The following is a 20,286-nucleotide window of genomic DNA, read 5'->3' as shown; positions in this document are numbered from 1 at the left end:
TGTTAATATGATTGCGGGTTAGCCTTGGTTGTGTTGTATTGTGTTGTTTGTGGTTTTCATATTTATTTTTGTATTTATATTTAGTTTTGTGTTTTTAATACTATGTCAGCCACCCAGAATTGCAATCTGCAAGTTGGGTGGCCACATACATACATGCACAAATAAAACCTTTTTGTTAACAACTTTAATCTCAGTGGTTGAAAGTTATCTTCCAATGTCTTAGCACTATGGTCAAGTTTTTGCAAGTAGCTCCAGGTAAAGCAGCCATGTGGTAAAAAACAAAACCAATTGTTTGTTTCTGCCTACCAGCTGTATAAATACAAAGGATATTACAATTATGATTAACTGTTGCCTTGCTTATACAAACTAGTGCTATGAACTGCTGGATAATTCATTACTTCTTCCTTGGGGCTTCCCCATATAAAGACATTTACAATATAAAAATAAATTAACAATTCTCTGGAGCAGCCATCAGTTAAACACCACATACAACGTGTGCTGCCTCAAATAAAATATATCAATCACAAACAGTAAGTAGCATGGGATACCTACTATTCTATGTCCCAGGAATTATCTTTTGGGGTCGTTCAGATTATATCATTTTAGATTTAATTTAAAAAACTGGAACAATTGCAAGTTTCAAGGGTAATGTCATAAAACCCCAAAATCTATTTTCATCCAACCCAGTAGCAGCACAGACTTTCCTGAATTGGTGTCTAGGAGCCATGCTGACCTTTTCGGGAGAGATGGGTGGTAATAGAAATTTAAAATATAAACGAACAAACAAACTTGTTTTCGACTAACAATTAAATTCAGGAAAAATGGAGATACTGGAATTTGGGATGCTTATGTTGGTGGAAACATGGAGTCACCTGCTCTTGGACACTTAAGCATCTTGTTTTTACATAAATGCTATATTGGATTTAAGTTTTTTTTTTTTTTTTAAAAAGCTGGAATTCAATTTTAAGACAGAATTCCACCAGAAAATGAAACAGACCCTTGTTTATAAATTAAGGTATGAAATTCTCCTCTAGTATATGCATCTCAGAATTAAAAACTATCAACTAGTAAAATCATAAGAAATTGTTTCAGCCAAATATATAGGGCTAAGTATATTAGATTCAGATTTTGTGCTTTGTTTTTATTTGTTGTTACACCCACTTCTCATCATCCCTGAAGAGCATTAACAGAGCAATATTTTAATTTACCTGAAAGTTATCCTTCCTAGCAGATGTACTTTGCGACCTAGGTATTTCTTGTGGTGGGAGTTCAGACATTTGAGTCTCAGGAACAAATTCATTCATCTTCTGTATATGTTCTTTTTGTTCCCTATAATCAGAAAAGTATATTGTTTGTCTTAATCTTTTTAAGGATATAAACATACACATTTTCAGTTGTGGCATAAACACTGTGGAATGCTGCCTCCAGGGAGACCTCCCAACTTCAGATTTATGGCGCTATCAGGTGGTAAGCTAAAAAGAGATGCCAGAAAGTGAACTTGGAATCTTTACAAATGACTCACTTGCCCCCACATCAGCTCTAAAAGTATATCATACCACTTGTCCAAGAATGGGATAGTATGATGTATTGACGTACTTATATACTTATACACTTATGCAGTAGTAGTTTAAAACTAAACAAAGCAAAAGTAGACTTTTTTATTTGGATAAAGCTTTTAAGATCCATCTGGATCCTGGATCTAAAGATATAAAGGTATAATCCACAGGTGTGTGATAAAACTGTCTCTTGGAAGAACTGGTAATTGTTTGCCTTCTTCTTTGCTATCCCAGCTTACTTTTCAAATGTTTTCATGGAATTTGGTGATGGAACGGTATTCCTGCATGAATGGATTCCATACATTTTGCATATTAATTAAAATGATTATTTCTGTTTCACAGATCTTTTGTTTCCTTATGCCCTTCCCTTGCTCAATTCTCTACGAGATTACAAGGCAGGATTCTTTCTTCATCATCACAATTCAAAAATTATTTCTATCAGCTATGTTATTTGAACTCTTCTATCATATGCTTCCTGTGTTTCTACTTTACTGGAAGATCTGAATTATTTTTATTTATTAGCTTAAGATTCACAAGATATATTATTTAAAGCAGTTATTTCAATGATCCTTGACTCAAAAGGAAACTAAACTTGCATAAAGTGCCCTTTCATTTAAAGAGACTAAAAGATTTATAACTGATATCTATGTTTTTAAAGCACTTTGTAAGGGTATTGCATATAAAGAGAAAGCTGAGGAAAATATAATTAGCCTTAGACAGACAGACAAGAAAAAAAAATTAACTCACCGTAGCATTTTTAGTTCTTGGGCAGCCTTCAAGATGATTTCATGTTGCCTTTGACTAAGGACCATTACTCCTCCTAATGTCTGCTCAGAAGCTAAATTTGGCTCTTCTTCCAACAATTCAGATGAATGTGGTAGCAGGGATGGTGGATCCAGATGATCTTCTAAAGGTACAAATCTATCCATTTCATCAGGATACCACCTCTCTGAAAATCTCTCTCTCCCCCAATCCCCTCTGTCAGGTGGGAAATCAGACTGTTCTCTCCATGTATCACGTCTCTCTGGATATTCACGAATTCTGATCTCCCCCCTGTCTCTAGAATCTCTGTCATAGAAATCTCTGTCCCTCTCTTCTAGCCACCTGTCCTCACGGTATCTATCTAATGGAGGAAGTGGAGGCAGAGGTGGCAAAGGAGGTAGAGGTGGTATGTCCATATCACAACTCAATGTATCTCTCTCCCCCAATGGTCTGATATAATCCCTGTCCCAGTCTCTTTCCAATTCACGATCATACACATCCAAGGGTCTTCTGATCCTGTCAAGATCCCTGTCTCCCTCTCTGTCTCTACCCAGTGGCCTTTCCCAGTCATCCCAAAATGGCTCTCGATCCAACAAGGGAGGTAGAGGAGGAAGAGGAGGAAGAGGAGAAAGAGGGGGCAATGGATGACGTTGTGGTAACACCTCATCTCTCTCATATGGATCAAGGGAATCATCACGATACCTCTGGTCTCGATCATGCCAGTATCTATCTCTTTCCCAATCATCCAAGCGTCTGCGTTCTACAGGAGGAATATCTTTGTATTCAAATGAATGACCCTCTTCTATGCTTTCCTCTTCATAACTCCATGGAGGCCTTGGTGGTTCTTCACGAAATGGTGGTAAATTTTCAATAGTGCCTCCCAGTCCTGTATCACGTCTGTGTAGATCCTGCTCCCGGCTGCTAGGCCTCCTAATGGGTTCTCTTTCCCGACTATTACCTTGTCTATCTGGGCCCCTCTCTCGACTAGTAGGTTGTCGACCTGGGCCTCTCTCCCTGCTTCCAATTTGCCAGTCTATTCCTCTCTCCTGACTGTTGGGAGGCCTGACTGTACCTCTTTCCCGGCTACTTGCTCGGACTCTCTCCCTGCTGCCCATTCGAGGAGCTGGTAACCCTCTTTCCTGGCTGTTTGATCGCCTGCCCAGTGCTCTTTCCTGGTTGCCTGATTGTCCACCAATCCCGGATTCCCAGCTGCCTAACTGACCTTCTGGAAGTTTGTCATGGGTTCCTGGTCCACTGCTTATATCTCTACCAGCAACATCCCTTGATTGACCTCTCCCTCTATTTGCTATTCCCCTTCCTCTCATATCTTCTAATCGGCCCCGTCCTCTACCTCTAGTATCTTCCATTCTACACTGGCCCCTGCCTCTGCCAGCTGGCCCTATTCCCTGATTATCTCCTGGCTTCATTTGTCCCTTGTCCCTGCTTTCTAGTTTAGATGATTCCTTATTCTGATTACTGTCTGGAGAAACCAGTTTGTTTTCTGTAGAGTTCATATCTTTATTTCCTATGATAGGCGATGGTAGTAACGTTTTCTTCCCTCCTGGTTTTGGAGGAAGAGTGGAAACTGGTATCTGATGCAGACTTGTGGAAGTGCAAGAGGTTTTGGATGCTTCTGTGTGTAATACAGAATCCATGGCACTTGGTTTCTTTATTTCTGACATTACTTCTATGGCCTCCTTTCTGGATGTATTTTGGTGTACTTTAGGCAGGCCCTTATCTGGCTGAACTGGTCCAGAAGCCTTTATATCAGGCATAAATTTAGATTTATTGACAATATCAGTAAACAGTTCTTTATTTTCTCCTTGGTGGTTCTGTTGTCCCAAAGGAGGCCTAGGTCCCCGCCACCATGGTCCCCCTGCTTGGGAAGGCTGCATGTGTGATGCTCCTGAAGGAGTGTAAAATGCTGCTGCTGGCCCTCGAGGGATAGTCCCCTGTTTCCCTGAAGATCCATCTATATGCTGATTCTGAAGTCTTGGCCTTGGACCTTCTAAGCGTTGGCCCTGAAAATGAGGACCTCTCTGCCTTGGAGGTTCAAAGCCTCTTCCCCGTGGTCCATCAAACCTGTGGGTTTAGACAGAATGTTTTATTCAATTAACAGGTTTGGTGAGACTTTCCTATAAAACAATTTCATAAATCTCCTGGTCAGCAAAATAAGTATGAAATTTAAATCAAATGTATAAAACAGTGCATACTTGCTGTATTGGGTGGAACAACAGCTGGGAGAAATGGATGGTGGGGGAAGTTAGCTCTCTGTGATTAACTACTCAGCTGTCCACTATGATTAACTACTCAGCTGTCCACTATTCTGTTATTCAGTGCAGAAATAGTTTGCTCTATCTTAGCATTCTTCCCACTGGGAATTTTGGTTGACTTATGACTTAATTGACAAGGACAGACTAAAGTTTCAGTTCAGTTTGTTTAATGATTAGTCAAACAACTATATCAAATAAAACAGGGTAAAATACAGCAATGAAATAATCAGATAAGATCATCCCCTTGGCAGATGACCCTAATTTGATTTGAAGTAGGAAGCTCTCAGTTGGATGGCTTTAGCTTTAAACCTGGCAGTCTTTCTTGCTGCCCGTGTGTTTGCACCTTGGAGGATGTAAGATAGCCTATTGATGGGGTCCCAGTGGGCTGTCCTGTCAATTAGTGACTTTAAATGCTATGCTCTGGCTGAAGCATATAGTTGGCAGTCAAAGAGGATATGAGTGATGTCCTCTATTTGTGGTGAGTCACATATACATACCCTCTCTGAATAAGGTACTTAATGAAATTGCCTGTTTTACCATAGAATCCAGGAACTCAAATCTTGCTCTGCTTAGGGCTGTTCTTTGGCCCTGTGTCAGGCCCATAGTTAGATTTCAACCAGAAAAATATCTAGTTAGATATTTTTCTGGTTGAAAAGTCTTTTTGTTCAGGGCCAGCCATTTGAATTTGATATGAATATGGGTCTCTATGTCAACATGGGCACTAAAGTGTCATACAGAGAAACAGATATATTTTATTATGTTTCCAGATAATGGTTTTTAAATATTCTTCATTGGAAAATCCAAACTAATTTTTTAAAACAAACATTTTTCATGCTTGTCATAACATCTAATAATATCTATGTATTACATGATTTACAATATACAACACTGCACTTGGTACTGGAGATATGATAAAAATGTATTAAAAATGCAATTTGTGGCACACGGACGGAGTAACTAACACACCAGGGATCTTGCATTTGAATAAACGTTTGTAAAAAAATTACTTTATGCATTTTTATTCTATCTGTGTTCTTCCTTTTGGTGCAGAATTCAACTTTAAGTCAGAAAAAAGGGCAAAATATCTAAAGGCACCAAATTTAAGTACAAACACAATCTGTACAAATCTCTTTAATGTAATGAAACAAGAGAGTACTTAAAATGACTAACTCCACAGAGGAGTATTTCTGATTATCAAATGATTCTGGCCACTAATATAAACAAAACATATAACAAATGTTGTTTGACTTGTTTCTGAGGTAGGCTTTATATCTAGTCTGCCAGATACTCCAGCTGCAGGAGGATCTGGAGCATCTGATATAATATATCAGCTTCAGCTCTACAATTACCGCTGTGAATTTATGTACTCTCCCTTCTATCTTCCCTGGGGCCTTCTATAAGTGTAAACATGAGTTGTCTGGCTGTACAATTTCTTTTGTTTTTCTGCATTATTTGGGATTTTTTCTTCTGGATTGTTTATGAAACCATTTTGACTGCAAAGTTGTTGACAAACAACCACTTAAGCTTACTCCTGACCATATGGCCCTGTTTCAAGAAGTATCCTTCATCATGAGAAGTAAACAGAATATCTGGAAGAATAATTTCCTAAATTATTCAGGAATGTCTGAGGTGTATATACTGTATGTAAAGCTTAATATACCTCTGGCAAGGTGGGAAGATGGCAATGACTAACATATAAGCATATTCTTATCTCTGTAAGTATATCACATCTCTAAAGGCCATAGTACAAGAAAGCTAGGTTTAAGAATACTTCTACTATGTTACATAATATAGGACTTTCTGAGTAAAAATGAAACAAAAAGAAAACCTACCTTGGGCCCCTTGGGCCTTCATAGTATGGTCCCCTGGGGGAATCAGGAAACCCAGCTGGCCTCAATGGTCTGTTCTGATAGGTGGTAGTGGTAGTGGTAGTAGTGGTGGACACAGATGATGAAGCTATTGTAGAATTTGATTTCACTTTAATGGAAGCATGGTCAGATGAGGCAGACCCAAATGCTACTGACTGTTTGCCCAGAGGAGCATAAGAACTACCTTGGTCTGAAGAGCTAGCAGGTGCTGTCATATTTGAATGGTAAGACAAAGTGGCTGATGTATCAGTATAAGAAAAAGAAACAGGGGAAGGGGTAGGAAGAAGGGCTGGTCTGGTGGTTTCAGTGGCCTGGGTAGCTGCATTCGAATCACTAACCTTAAATGAAAAAGCAGAAGCGGAAGTAGGAGTAGGAAGCAAAGCTGGCCTAGTTGTTTCAGTTGCCTGTGGGATGACAGATGAATCACTATTTTTAAAAGGAAAAGAAGTGTGGGTAGGGGTAGGAAGCAGAGCTGGCCTAGTTGTCTCCATGGTCTGGGAGGTAGCAGGAGGTTCAGTTGCTTTGTATGTAAAAGTAGTAGTAGTAGGGGTAGGAAGAAGAGCTGGCCTAGCTGTTTCTGTGTTTTGGGAAGTGGGAAGTGACTCTGTAACTTTAAACGTAAAAGAGCTATGAGCAGGAAACAAAGCTGGCCTGGTTGCCTCCAAGCTCTGGGAAGTGGTAGAAGAATCATCTGTTTTGTATGTGAAAGACCCAGATGAAGGGGTAGGAAGAAGAGCTGGCCTGATCACTTCTGTCACCTGAGAAGTGGGAAGTGATTCACTAACTTTAAAAGAAAAAGAATTAGAAGTGGGAAAAAGAGTTGGTCTTGTTTCAGTGGTCTGGGTGCTCTTAGGTCCAGATTCTTTTGAAACAGTCATGTCAGATGGCAATGGGCCAGCAGAAAATCCAGTAGTTGATGGAGGAAGTGTAGTTGCAGGTAAAACAGGCATACCACCTTGCACTGTTTGAGAATATGGAGAAAATGGAAACGTTGTATTCCCAGGACACTGAGTATTCATGCTTTGAAGAGACTTCACCTTCTCCTGAAGGTGATTGTGAGTGGCTTTCATTTGTCCCTGCCACATTTTCCACTGTTTCTCACACTCATGAAGCTGGTCTTTGTGAGGATAGGCCTGAAGTTGATCCTGCCACTGCTGAAATTCACGTTCCCACTCTTTGTAAAGTGGCTGGAACTGCTTATTCTGAGTCTCATAATGCTGTAGCTGTATCTCCACTGTTGCTGTCTGCCATAAAAGAAAATAATAATGAAGATATTGTAGGTCTGGGTTTTCAAAGTCATGGTCTGTACTTACCCAAATGTATCAGGATAGCAAAACATTTCATCTTAAGCTTAAATGAAATTTCATAGCTTCTACAATTTCACTGAATTTTTTTTCACCTACAATTTATTACTATTTTCTAGTAAAACAGTGTTTTTTGTTTACTTTTCATTAGGAAGTCATTTTAGTATCAACAGTGTTACTTCTAAGATTGATATATAATTTCTAGAAAAAGAACAAGAACATTTTACTAGTAGGCAAATATGTTGCCAGCATTCTCTAACATACAAAGTGCTAAGATTCAACTCCCATAAATTCCAGCCAGAAATAATCCCATATTGATGTAGGATTATGGGAACTGAGGTCTAAGACATCTGGGGGGTAACAGACTGTGCCTACCCAAACACAGGAAAAAACTGTAAAGAATAATTAAACAGTAAATAACTATTAAGCTATATTTCATAATTAAAACATAGTGACAATTTCACTTGAGAGCCAGTTTGGTGTAATGGTTAAGGCATCAGGCTAGAAACTGGGAGACAGTCCTGCCTCAGGCATAAAGCCAGTTGGGTGACCCTGGGCCGGCCAGTCTCTCTCAGCCGTAGAAAGCAGACAATGGCACTTCTGAAATCTTGCCAAGAAAACTGCAGGGACTTGTCCAGGGTCCAGGCAGTTGCCAGGAGTCAACACTGACTCAAAGGGACAAAAAAACCCCAACAATTTCACTCAGGCAGAAGGAAGTAAAGATTATATCTTTTTTAACAACTCACCGACAAATGTGTAAAAGTAAAATATTTAAACAACTTACTGGCAAATGTGATGGCTGCTGCATGATCTGTTGATAGCGATGTAGAATTTGTTGCAACTGTGAATGCTTTTGCATTATTCTCTGATACTGGAAACCCACTCTTTGTTGTGGATGCTGCTGCCATTGTGTTGCTGCTGCCTGTAGCTGCTGTAATCTCAAGCTTTCTTCAGGATCTTCTGGAGGTTCAATGTTTAGCTAGGGTACAAGGAACCAGTCATAATTTATTTCAATCAGTGATTAGAATTCCAAATAAAAGAAAAACATTTGGATTAAAAGCATTTTTAAAAAGTGCAAAAAGACTAACGTTACTTCCTAGGTGTCATCCATAAATGTATCATTTTATTTATTATCATTTATTTATTTATTTTCTATCCCACCTTTATTATTTTTTTATAAATAACTCAAGGCGGCCAACATACCTAATACTCCTTCCTCTTCCATTTTCCCCACAACAACCCTGTGAGGTGGGTTGGGCTGAGAGAGAGTGACTGGCCCAAGGTCACCCAGCCAGCTTTCATGCCTAAGGCAGGACTAGAACTCTCAGTCTCCTGGTTTCTAGCCCATTGCCTTAACCACTAGACCAAACTGGCTCTCTTATTTTGCTGTTGCTTAACCTAGGTCATTTCCAGTAATATGTAATGTATCATGGTGGCAACAGAAATGATGGGGAATGATGCAGAGAAGATGGGCCTGTCTTCTTCTCTTGATTTGGGAGGGGGAGTTTTGTGGGCCTAATATTTGTTTTCAAACTATTACAGGACTCAGACTGCAGTTTTCATGTGTTTGCTGTCTCAAAATTGTGAAAAAAAAATTACCATAAATTTCAGCAACATTAGATGGGACAGCTCAAGGGAACCCTAAGAAGGGGACTGGTACTGCTGGTTCCCCACCCCTGCTGCAACTTTTGGTCTCCAAATGACACATGCCCCAAGATTTACAAACCATCCTCCCATTAATAACAAATATGAAATACCTGAAATAAGCATAAAAGGGAAAATAACTCTTTATCAATGAGCAGTTATATATAGTGACACATCTGTGTATAGCATACCTTATGTTCAACAGATGATACAGGAAGCTCCTCATCTTTGGGATGTGGTAATACAGGTTCATAATTCAAAGTGGGTTCAGAAAGCTCACTAGAAACAGGTATTTCTCTTTCTTCTTGCCTCTGTTCAGGGGCATCATTAACAACGGGTTGCTGTTGCTGTCCCAATGCATGTGCTTTTGCCCTTTGCTGAAGAGTAAGCAAATGCTGTTGATACCAATATTGCTGTTGTTCCTACAATAAAGGAGAGAAGTATAGTAATTTTGTAGAGAAACAGAGAATATCCTAGAATCTGAAGAAAGCCACAGTATTCACTGCAAAGTAGAGAATAAATCCATGTTTTTAAAATAATATTGATAACTAGTTCAAACAAGAGAGTGAGTTTGGTGTAGTGGTTAAGGCACCAGGCCAGAAGCCGGGAGAGTGTTACATTCCTGCCTTAGGCACAAAGCCAGCTGGGTGACCTTGGGCCAGTCACTCCCTCAGCCCTAGGAAGGAGGCAGTATCAAGCCGCTTCGGAAAATCTTGCCAAGAAAACTGCAGGGACTAATCCAGGCAGTCGCCAGGAGTCAACATTGACTCAAAGGCATTAAAAAAACAAAAACCCCACCAACCTTCCCCCCACCAAACTCTAGCTATCAGAGTTATTTTGTGAAATTTATATATTTATTTATTTAGCATATTTATATAGTGTCCACCTCACAAACACGTGACTCTGGGAGGTGTATAACACAGCAATTAAAAACTCCGTAACAATCTAAAAACAACCAAAAATAAAATAAACAGATAAAGTAAACAGATAAAATAGGTAAAACCCAAGAAGGCAGGAGAACAAACATTACTTAATCTCATATAGCCACCTTGCAGGCTCTCCCTGGGATCCCTGAGGCTGGTGAAAAAACCATGTTTTAACAGCCTTCTGGAAGAGGTGGGGCTAACCTCACCTTGGGGTAATGATGTTCCAGAGGGCGGGGACCACAGCAGAAAAGGCATGCCACCTGGGTTCCGCCAGATGGAGCTCCTTTGGAGATGGGACCTGCAGCATACCCCTCCTGCTTGACCTGGTGGGATGGGTAGATGTATTGGGAAGACCAAACCATTGTTTCTTAGGAGAAAATTTTTTTCCTGCCCCCAAATGTTTTAATGAACATGATATTTGCCAAAATTTCTGCAATTTGGATGGAAGGCAGCATTCTGAATAGACTATATCCTACCAACCAGCCCTTAGATAAAAAACAAAGAAGCAGCAACTGATCCCAAGTTATTTTTGTTTCCTGTGGTACATAGAATACTCAAGCTGTTCTGAGTTTTGGACTACTGGAACACAGGTATTGCAAAAAATAGTCCACCAGAATACATTGAGTGGAGTTATTTTGTTCTAAGCTCAGCACAAACTTGAAACTTGAAACCACTGCATTAGTAGTATCAGAGGAAAGCAGTATTGAGTTACCATACAGAAACAAAACTTATGCTGGGGACTTCCTTGCCACTTTTTCTCAAATGCAATTGTTTAACTTCTACCCTCAAAGCCACCTATTTATTTATTTATATTTAGGTTTATTTATTTATTTATTTATTACTCATATTTAGCCACCGCCCATCTCCCCCAGAAGAGGGACTCTGGGCGGTTTACAATAAAATCCCAGATAAAACATAAACATTAAAATCACATAAAACAATTATAATAAAACACAATAAATAAATAAAATCCAAGAGAAATGTAAAATCCAGGCTGGTGGGAGGGACTCTAGGGTGCGAGCCATCCCCAAGAATGGTTATTCACTTTCCAGGCGAGACGGCAAAACCAGGTCTTCAGGGCCTTCCAGAAGGTCAGGAGTGAAGGGGCCTGCCTCACCTCTGGGGGCAAGATATTCCAGAGAGCAGGGGCCACCACAGAGAAGCCCCGCTTCCTGCACCCCGCCAGATGAAATTCTCTTATGGACGGGGTCCATAACATGCCCTTTCTGGATGATCGGGTGGGGCGGGCCGATGTAATGGGGATGAGATGGTCCCTCAGGTAACGTGGCCCCATGCCATGTAGGGCTTTAAAGGTAATAACCAACACCTTGAATTGGACCTGGAAGCAAACTGGCACCCAGTGCAGCTCGCGCACCAACAGTGTTATATGTGCCCACCTAGGTGCACCAAAAATAGCCTGCGCGGCTACATTTTGAACCAGCTGAAGCTTCCGGATACTCTTCAGGGGTAGCCCCATGTAGAGCGCATTGCAGTAGTCTATATGGGAGATACCCAGGGTGTGACTGTTTGGAGGGCTTCACGATCCAGGGACGGGCGTAACTGGCGCACAACCCGAAGTTGCGCAAAGGCCCTCCTGGCCACGACTGCCACCTGCTCTTTGAGCAGGAGTCGTGAGTCCAGGAGAACCCCCAGATTACGCACTGAGTCTGTCTGGGGCAGTGCCACCCCATCCAGAACTAAAGATGACAGTTTCCCGGAAGATGAAGCCCCATCAACCCACAGCCACTCCGTCTTATCAGGGTTCAGTTGAAGCCTGTTGTTCCCCATCCAGACCCCCACAGCCCCCAGGCACCGAGAAAGGGCAGTCACTACATCACTTACCTCACCCAGGATAAAGGTAAAGGTAAAGGTTTCCCTTGACGTAAAGTCCAGTCGTGTCCGACTCTAGGGGGCGGTGCTCATCTCTGTTTCTAAGCCTTAGAGCCGGCGTTGTCATAGACACTTCCGGGTCATGTGGCCAGCATGACGACACGGAATGCCGTTACCTTCCCGCCGAAGCGGTACCTATTGATCTACTCACATTTGCATGTTTTTGAACTGCTAGGTGAGCAGGAGCTGGGACTAGCAACGGGAGCTCACCCCGCCGTGCGGTTTCGAACCGCCGACCTTCCGATCGGCAGCTCAGCGGTTTAACCCGCAGCGCCACCGCGTCCCGTTTCACCCAGGATAGAGATGTATAATTGGGTATCATCAGCATACTGATGATACTTCAACCCGTGGTGACGGATGATCTCACCCAGTGGTTTCATGTAGATGTTAAACAAGAGAGGAGAGAGAACCGAACCCTGCGGCACCCCACAATGGAGGGGTCGTGGGTTGGATCTCTCCTCTCCTATCACCACCAACTGGGACCAGCCCTGGAGGAAGGAGGTGAACCAGCGCAGAACTACGCTGCCCACCCCCAACTCCCTGAGCTGTCCCAAAAGGATACCATGGTCGATGGTATCAAAAGCCGCTGAGAGGTCAAGGAGAGCAAGGATGGATGCACTGCCTCCATCCCGCTCCCGCCAGAGATCATCCATAAGTGCGACCAATGCAGTTTCTGTCCCATATCCTGGCCTGAAACCTGACTGAAAGGGGTCCAGATAATCCATTTCCTTCAGGACCCTCTGGAGCTGTAATGCCACCACCTTCTCAACCACCTTCCCTAAAAAGGGGAGGTGGGAGACTAGATGAAAATTCTCCAGCACAGTTGGGTCCAGAGATGGCTTCTTGAGGAGGGGGCGCACCAGTGCCTCCTTAAAGGCGACCGGGAACACCCCCTCACTCAAGGATGTATTTACCATCACTTGGACCCAACCACACGCCACCTCCCAAGCTGCCTTCACCAGCCAGGAGGGGCATGGATCTAAATAACAGGTGGTGGCATTCACAATCTAGAGGATCCTGTCCACTTCCTTGGGTCCAACCGGATCAAACTGCTCCCAGATAACAAGGCTAAAACATTCCCTCCGTATCTCCACAGACCCTGCTTCACGCATGGAGTCCAACTTAGACCGGATCCGAGTGATTTTATCCTGCAGATGCTCAGAAAACTCTTCCACACGGCCCTGTAGGTGGGTCACTGGGCCCACCTTCCCCAAAAGGGTACGTGTGATCTTAAACAGGGCCGTTGGACGGCAATCTGAGGGTGCAATAAGAGTGGAGAAATACTGCCGTTTCACTGCTCTTACCACCACAAGGTAGGCCTTAATAGCGGCCCTAGCTTGTGTTTGGTCGGATTTGGTCTTTGTCTTCCTCCAGCGGCGCTCTAGGCAACTCTTAAGCCTCTTCAAAACTCTCACCTCCTCCGTGAACCACGGGGAGTGTCGGGTCGGATGAGGCAAGAGAGGCCGCACAGGCGCGATCCTGTCCAAGGCCCCGGCCACTTCCCTGTTCCAGGTAGCAGCCAGGGCCTCCGCTGGACCATGCAGCAGATCCCTTATATAGTTAAAAAAATAAAAAATAAAATAAAAAGAGAAAAGAACATGAACACCTGGATAAAATCACCACCCCCCACCCACCCAAAAACTGCCAGGGGCCCAACAAACAACCTAACCCCAGGCCTGGGAGCAAACTCAAGTTTTTAAAGACTCGTGGAACCCTTGTAGGGTGGAAGCCATGCAAATCTCTGGCATTGTTTAATTGAGGACACAGAGTGACCCTACTCTATCCAATCTCACTAGACAGGAAAAAACCATTGGATACAGGCAGTCCCTCAAATTAACATGCCCCATGCCATGAAGAGCTTTATAGGTACAACCATCACCTTAAATTGCACTCAGAAGGCAACCAGCAACTAATGCAGCTCAAAGCAGAGTGATGACACAAACTGCCCAGATAACCCCACAAGACCATGCCTCACACATCTTGCTTGGACCTGCCCAGTTAGAGTTAAACTCCAGGCAGATCTGAGGAACTTTATCTGCCAGATAACATGAGTATTCCTCATGGTGGCTCTGTAGATGGTCCTGTGAGTTGTTCCTCCCCAACTGGGAATGAGTAATCCTAAACAGGGCCACTGGACTGCTACTGCAGGATGCAATAAGTGCAAATAAATGATATTGCACCACCAATATAGACGTGATGCAATCCCGAATATTAACTATGCTTGTGATTGACTGGATTTACTCTTAAGTCTTCCTCTAATGATGCTCTAGGTGCCTGTTCTGGCACTTCATTTCCTGGAGTTCCTTGGAAAACCAAGGTGTGCCCTGGAACTGGTGCATAAAGAGAGGCTACATAGGAGCAACACAGTCCAAGGTCTCTATCTTCTTCTAGGCTGCAACCCAGGCTTTAGCTGAGCTGCACACCAGATTCTTTTTTCAGCACTGTCACAACTTTGAACAGTCACTGAACAAGTGGTCAGTAAGCAAGGACTACTTGTAAGGTTACATTAACAGAATCTTGAAAGTTTGAAAGTACATTTCTCCCCCTCCCATCCCCTTACAGCCCAAGAAACTAGGGAGAGTCCCTTATGAGCCACTTGCCAGGCCCACATTCCTGCTGCGGGCTAAGCTGCCTTTTATCTGACCGTTCCCTTGGCTATGTCTCTTCTCCGTCTCCCAAGGTAATGCCCACATACCATTACGGGGGTGGGGTGGGGGGGTGGGGTTGAAGTAGAGGTAGTTCATGGAGGGCAGGTGAAACTGCTGTTGGTAAGCAGCATGGTCATGCGATAATTTGCTTAACAACTGCTTCACTTAGCAATGGAAATTCTGGTCCCAATTAGGGTCATTAAGTGAGGACTACCTGTATACTTTTTCCTTGGTTATTAAAAGTATGGCTTTGCTGTCATAAAACAGCTGAACAGAACGACTTCTAAGAATCAATCTCTGGTTCTTATATATACTTCATAATTTTTACAGCATTATAAGGGTAATAGCTTATTTCAATTTATTTATTTGATTTACTGGGCTTCCTGTGGGGAATGGCAGACTGAACAGTACTGCTTTTTAAAGCAGTGCTGATGGTGCAGCATTTCTGGGCACAAGCTGGATCCCTGCAGCCTGAAGAATTCTCCAGGTAAGGAGAATCCAGGAAATCATCCCTTCTGTTCTCCGGACAGCATTTTCTTGCAAGGGTGGGGTTTCGCAGAACGGAGTCCCTGTGATCGATTCATGATTGAGAATGCTGGGAGGCGCGGATGTCATCAACTTCGGGGCTGCACCAAAGCCATAAAATGGACACTAAATCTTGCCACCCCATTTCTAAAACACTAAGGGTGTTTATTTGTTTGTTTATTTGTTACTGAAGAGAGGCCTTTTGCAACAAAGAAATGCGAAGCTCTTGGTGATTTTCATTGTTTTTGGAATTTATTAATTTGGAAAGTTGGCTTTTTTAATATCTAAATTCTAATATTGGGATTAAAGATCTTTTGCTGTTTTGTTGCCATTTTCTTAATGTTTTGAGGATTATTAAAGATTTATCTACTTCGTTGAATCTGCGGAGTTGAATTTTGAGCTATCTACTTCTGCTTTCCTGTGAGAACAGCTCTTTTTTACATCTTTCTTCTCCTGATGACATACTGTGGAGAGACATGGAAGAAAGGAAAGCCACCTTTAAAGAACTCTGTCTTGACGTCACCCAAGCCCTGCATCGTCTCCTAGAACTTGTGGAGTCTAAAGCCTACCAACAACTTGAAAAAGAAGACAAGAGTGAAAACTACTGTGAGAGTTGTGCTCCTTCTTTAAAGAAGAAAATGAGGATTAACGTTTCTAAGTCAAAAATTGAAGGGAGAAAAACTGGACTGTGGAGAGTTAACTTTGATTCTGAAGAAAGAAGAGTTTTGGGCGCAAAGGGAGAGATATGATTGGCTGCGTTCCTGGAAGATCAAGACCAAGAAACAAGGCTGGCTGCTTAATTTGAGACTTGTAAGGGGAAAGCTTTGTATGTAATACTGAGATCTTTGAATGCCTTAGTCTATTTTGAAGTTGGATAATTGTTTAAATGTGTTTGTCAGGATGGTCTCTTAAAAGTTTAGACCATGGGTGTCCAATCTTTTGGCTTCCCTGGGCCACACCGAGTGAAGAGGGATTGTCTTGGGCCACACATAAAATATATAATATAGTTAATGTATATAAGTAATAAAACTTCATTTATTTAATATTTTTTATTATAAAATTTTTAAAAATAGGGCAACATAAAACTAGTGGGATATTTGACCTTGTTTTTGTGAAACTAATGCATCAGTGTCTGGTTGCAATTCTCAGTGAGTTCTCAAGGTGCTCGTCAGAAATTTTAATTCTAATTTTACTCTTCATGTGCTTCATCCTTGGGGTTGCATTAGTAGCTGTTCAGGGCTGCATGCGGCCTATGGGCCGCGGGCTGGACACGCCTGGTTTAGACTGTTTTTGTTTTGGTGATAATGATTTTACCTTGGGTAAAAGGACATTAACCAAATGTTTGATAATTCATTTTTTGTTATTTTAGTGGGCAGAGAGGAGTAAAATTTTAGTGAAGTAGGATAATATTTGAGTATTTGCTTATTAGGCGAATAATTATGTTAGAAAAGATTTTTTAATTTTTTAAGAGGAGAGTTTGTTTTAGAAGAGAATGTCATACAGAGATGGAAATGCTTTATAGAAATGTTTATCTTAGTTTAAATTAGAGTAAGGGATTGATAATCATTAATAATAATGATTAATTATATGTATGTATGTATGTTATAGAAAGTCAGAAGCCACCATGTAATAGTCTTTTCTGTATTTTTGCACTTTTTTAGTTTTCTTTTTTTCTTGTAGTATTCTTTGTTTTATTCTTTTTAGTTTTTATATATTTTATGTATGTGTTGAAAAGATTAATAAAGCTTTATAAAAAATTATTTATCTGATTTATTAAACAAACTTGTGGAGATGCCTTCTACTAGAAGGAATTCTGGGCAGCAAATAAAATACAGTACACTGCAAACAAAAAGCATTTAAAACAATAAACAACACTGAACCCCGATAAAACTCACATTAATCCATCAACCCCCCATGCCAGCTCCATCAACATCCTGGCCCCAGCGCCTGGGGGAAAGTCTGATCTTCACTGCTTTCCTGAAAGCCAACAGGGATGGGGCCATCCACATCTCTCAGGAGGAGCTGTTTCATAAGGCAGATGCCATGACACAAAATGTACATTTCTGAGGCTCCTCCGGGCAACATTGTTTCACTGAGGGGACCTGGAAGATGCTCACTCTGCCAGATCTAATGGGATGGGTAAAAACCATTGGGGATAGACAGTCCTACAAGTAACCTGGCCCCATGCCATGTAGGTGTCATGAGTAAGGATGGTGAGCAGGGGGCTCCCATCCAGGCTGTAAAGTGCATGCGTAGAACGGAGGAATTAGGTAGCCATTCCAAGAGACACAGATCGGGCCCGCCTTAACCTTTGGGGTTTATATGTCTGGGTTTTTCCCACGCTTCTTCAGTTTGTTAGGATTTCCTGTTATGTAGCAGCAATAAAACACTAGAGACCTGTTCCTTGTCTCAGCGTGGTTCCTGGCTGTTAGGACAGTAGGGCTTTAAAGGTGACAACCAACACCTCGCACCCAAAGCCTACTGGGAGCCAGTGCAGCTCACACAGCAATGATGTTACATGGGCATACCACAGTGCAGCCACTACTGCCTGTCCAGCATTCTGGACCAGCTGTAGCTTCCAAATGCTCTTCAAGGGCAGCCCTATGAAGAGTGCATTGCAATATTCCAATTGGGAGGTGACAAAGGCATAAGTTACTGTGAGCAATGCCTCTTGATCTATGAAAGAACACAACTGGTACACAAGATGTATTTGTGCAAAGACTCTCCTGGCCACAGCTACCTGTTTGTCAAGCAGGAGCCATTGGTCCAGGACTGTCATCTCAGCCAGAGTTATAGCAAATCACTAGACATGAGGGACCCTAAAATTCACAGCCATCCTTTCTTGTCAGGGTTGAGCCAAAGCTGCTTCTTCTACTTCCAGGCCCATTTAGCCTCCAGGCCCTGGGAAAGCACCTTGATGGCATCACTTGGGTGGCCTGAGGCAAAGATGTACAGCTGAGTATCATCATCATACTATGGTACTTAACCCCATGCTGATGGATGACCTCACTCAGTGGTTTCGTGTATATGTTAAATAGGAGTGGGGAGTAGAGCCCTGTGGCATCCCACAAAGCAGAGGCTGAGGCTAGACCTCTCTCCTGCTACCAACACCAAATGGAACTGTCCTTGGAGGAAGGAGAGCTACTGAATAACAGTGCCTCCCACTCCCAACCCCCTCAGCCAGCCGAGAAGGATATTATTGATGGTACTGAAAGCCGCTGAGAGATCAAATAGCGCTAGGATAGATAAACAACCCCCATCCCAGGCTCGCCAGAGGTAACCCACAAGTCTGATCAGCGCCATTTGGGTACTATATCCTGGCCTGAAACCTGACTATAACAGGTTTGATTAATTAATGAATCAATGATTTATTCATGAATCAATGATTAATTCCAGGCATAAGCATATAAATAACAAAACACTAAAATAATTACTAGCAGCTATAACTGAATAAATAATATTCCACTTGCTCAGAAAACAATAGCAAACACATAGCCAGTATAAAAAGAGTTTTTCATTCTACTATTCTCTTTCAAGATAATTAGAACAAACTGACTTTCAGTAATGTCTTAGATTAGACCTCTTCAAGAAATAATGAAGAAAATGAAATTAGTAATCTAATTCCTCAATACTTGTTGAACTGAGTCCCAGCATACTGAAATGTGTATGGGACCCTGTAGAGTGAATTGATTTCTAATATAAGATAGTTAATTATACCAATAGCTTTCAGGGCTAAATTCTACAGACCCAGAGAAATCCCTACAGAACACATGGATATATGATATCCCCTTGGTTGTTTAATATATTTATGGATGAATGTAGAAGGATTGCTTTGTGCTGACAGCAGAGGTGTGTTTGTTGGGAAGATGAGTGGCTGTGTACTTCTGTATGCAGATGATATTACTTGCTAGCTGAGAACCCAAATGCCTTGCAATAAAGTTAGACTGTAAGATGTAACGAAGAATATGAAAATTAATGTATTAAAGACCAAAGCAATTGTGTTTGACAGGGAAAATTGAGTGAATTGTATACTTTGGTAGAACGTTTACTAGAAGTAGAAAAATGGAAGGAGACATTTGAGACATACAAATGCTGGTATAAAGGTAGCGGATAGTAAGTGGTCTGTTGCAGAGAATAAACGTTTGTCAAATGAAGCTAAGTAGCTGTGTACAGTTGTGTGCTTCTGCCACTTTGTTACATACTGTAGAAGCAAGAGTTGAATATGTCAGGGGAAATATCGATGTAAGTTGACTGCAGCCAAAATAGTTACTTAAGAAGTATGTGTGGTAAACAAAGAAAAAATAGGGTTAAGAATGAATAGGTGTTCAATAAAATCTGGATTGAATACAAAAGTGGCCAGTACAAAAGAAGTATGTTGAGATAATTAGATCACACAGAGAGAATGAATGAGGATCAAATTGCAAAATAAATATATGAAGGAAGAGTGATCAAGAAGAAAGGGAAAGCCATGGAATTTGGGTTTGGATTGAGTTGGTAAACCCTCAGAGAGGGGCAAGATACTTAAAAATGAAAAGGCAAAGTATGAGCAGTGCATGAACACAGTGGAAGACAAGATGTTTTTCTAGGATAGAAAGTATAGAGATATAGTAAATGGTATCAGTATAACTAGATTAAACTGTATTAATTGCTAGATTAAACTGTATTTCCTTTTCTTATTTCATGCCTTGATTTCTTTAGCTTACTATTTTGTAATTCTATTCTGTACTTTGTATAGTGTTGCCTACCTTAAAAAGAAATAGCATTATGGGTATGTATTTATGGATGTGTGGAAAGTAGCCGACACCAAAAACAGCAGATATAAAATTAACATGCCACACTTTTTAATAAAAATTAGGAAGTCTGAAAAATGAAAAGGCATTTGTTGTGCAA

At 41.6% G+C, this 20,286-nt stretch overlaps 1 protein-coding gene across 1 annotated transcript in view; it reads right to left on the bottom strand.

Annotated features, from left to right (window-relative positions):
- The window catches only part of YLPM1 (YLP motif containing 1), a 52,418-nt gene that overhangs the window by 30,419 nt on the left and 1,713 nt on the right, over positions 1-20,286 (bottom strand). Inside the window, exons 2-6 of the mRNA XM_063290110.1 lie at positions 9,599-9,829; positions 8,548-8,742; positions 6,424-7,703; positions 2,304-4,400; positions 1,209-1,329 (exon numbers count right to left, since the gene is read on the bottom strand). Coding sequence (XP_063146180.1) covers positions 1,209-1,329; positions 2,304-4,400; positions 6,424-7,703; positions 8,548-8,742; positions 9,599-9,829 — 3,924 coding nt within the window. The remainder of the gene's footprint in view (positions 1-1,208; positions 1,330-2,303; positions 4,401-6,423; positions 7,704-8,547; positions 8,743-9,598; positions 9,830-20,286) is intronic.

Source organism: Candoia aspera, chromosome 1 (genome assembly GCF_035149785.1).
Source record: "Candoia aspera isolate rCanAsp1 chromosome 1, rCanAsp1.hap2, whole genome shotgun sequence".
Taxonomy (NCBI): Eukaryota; Metazoa; Chordata; class Lepidosauria; order Squamata; family Boidae; genus Candoia; species Candoia aspera.
This window is presented reverse-complemented; position numbering and strand designations above follow the sequence as displayed.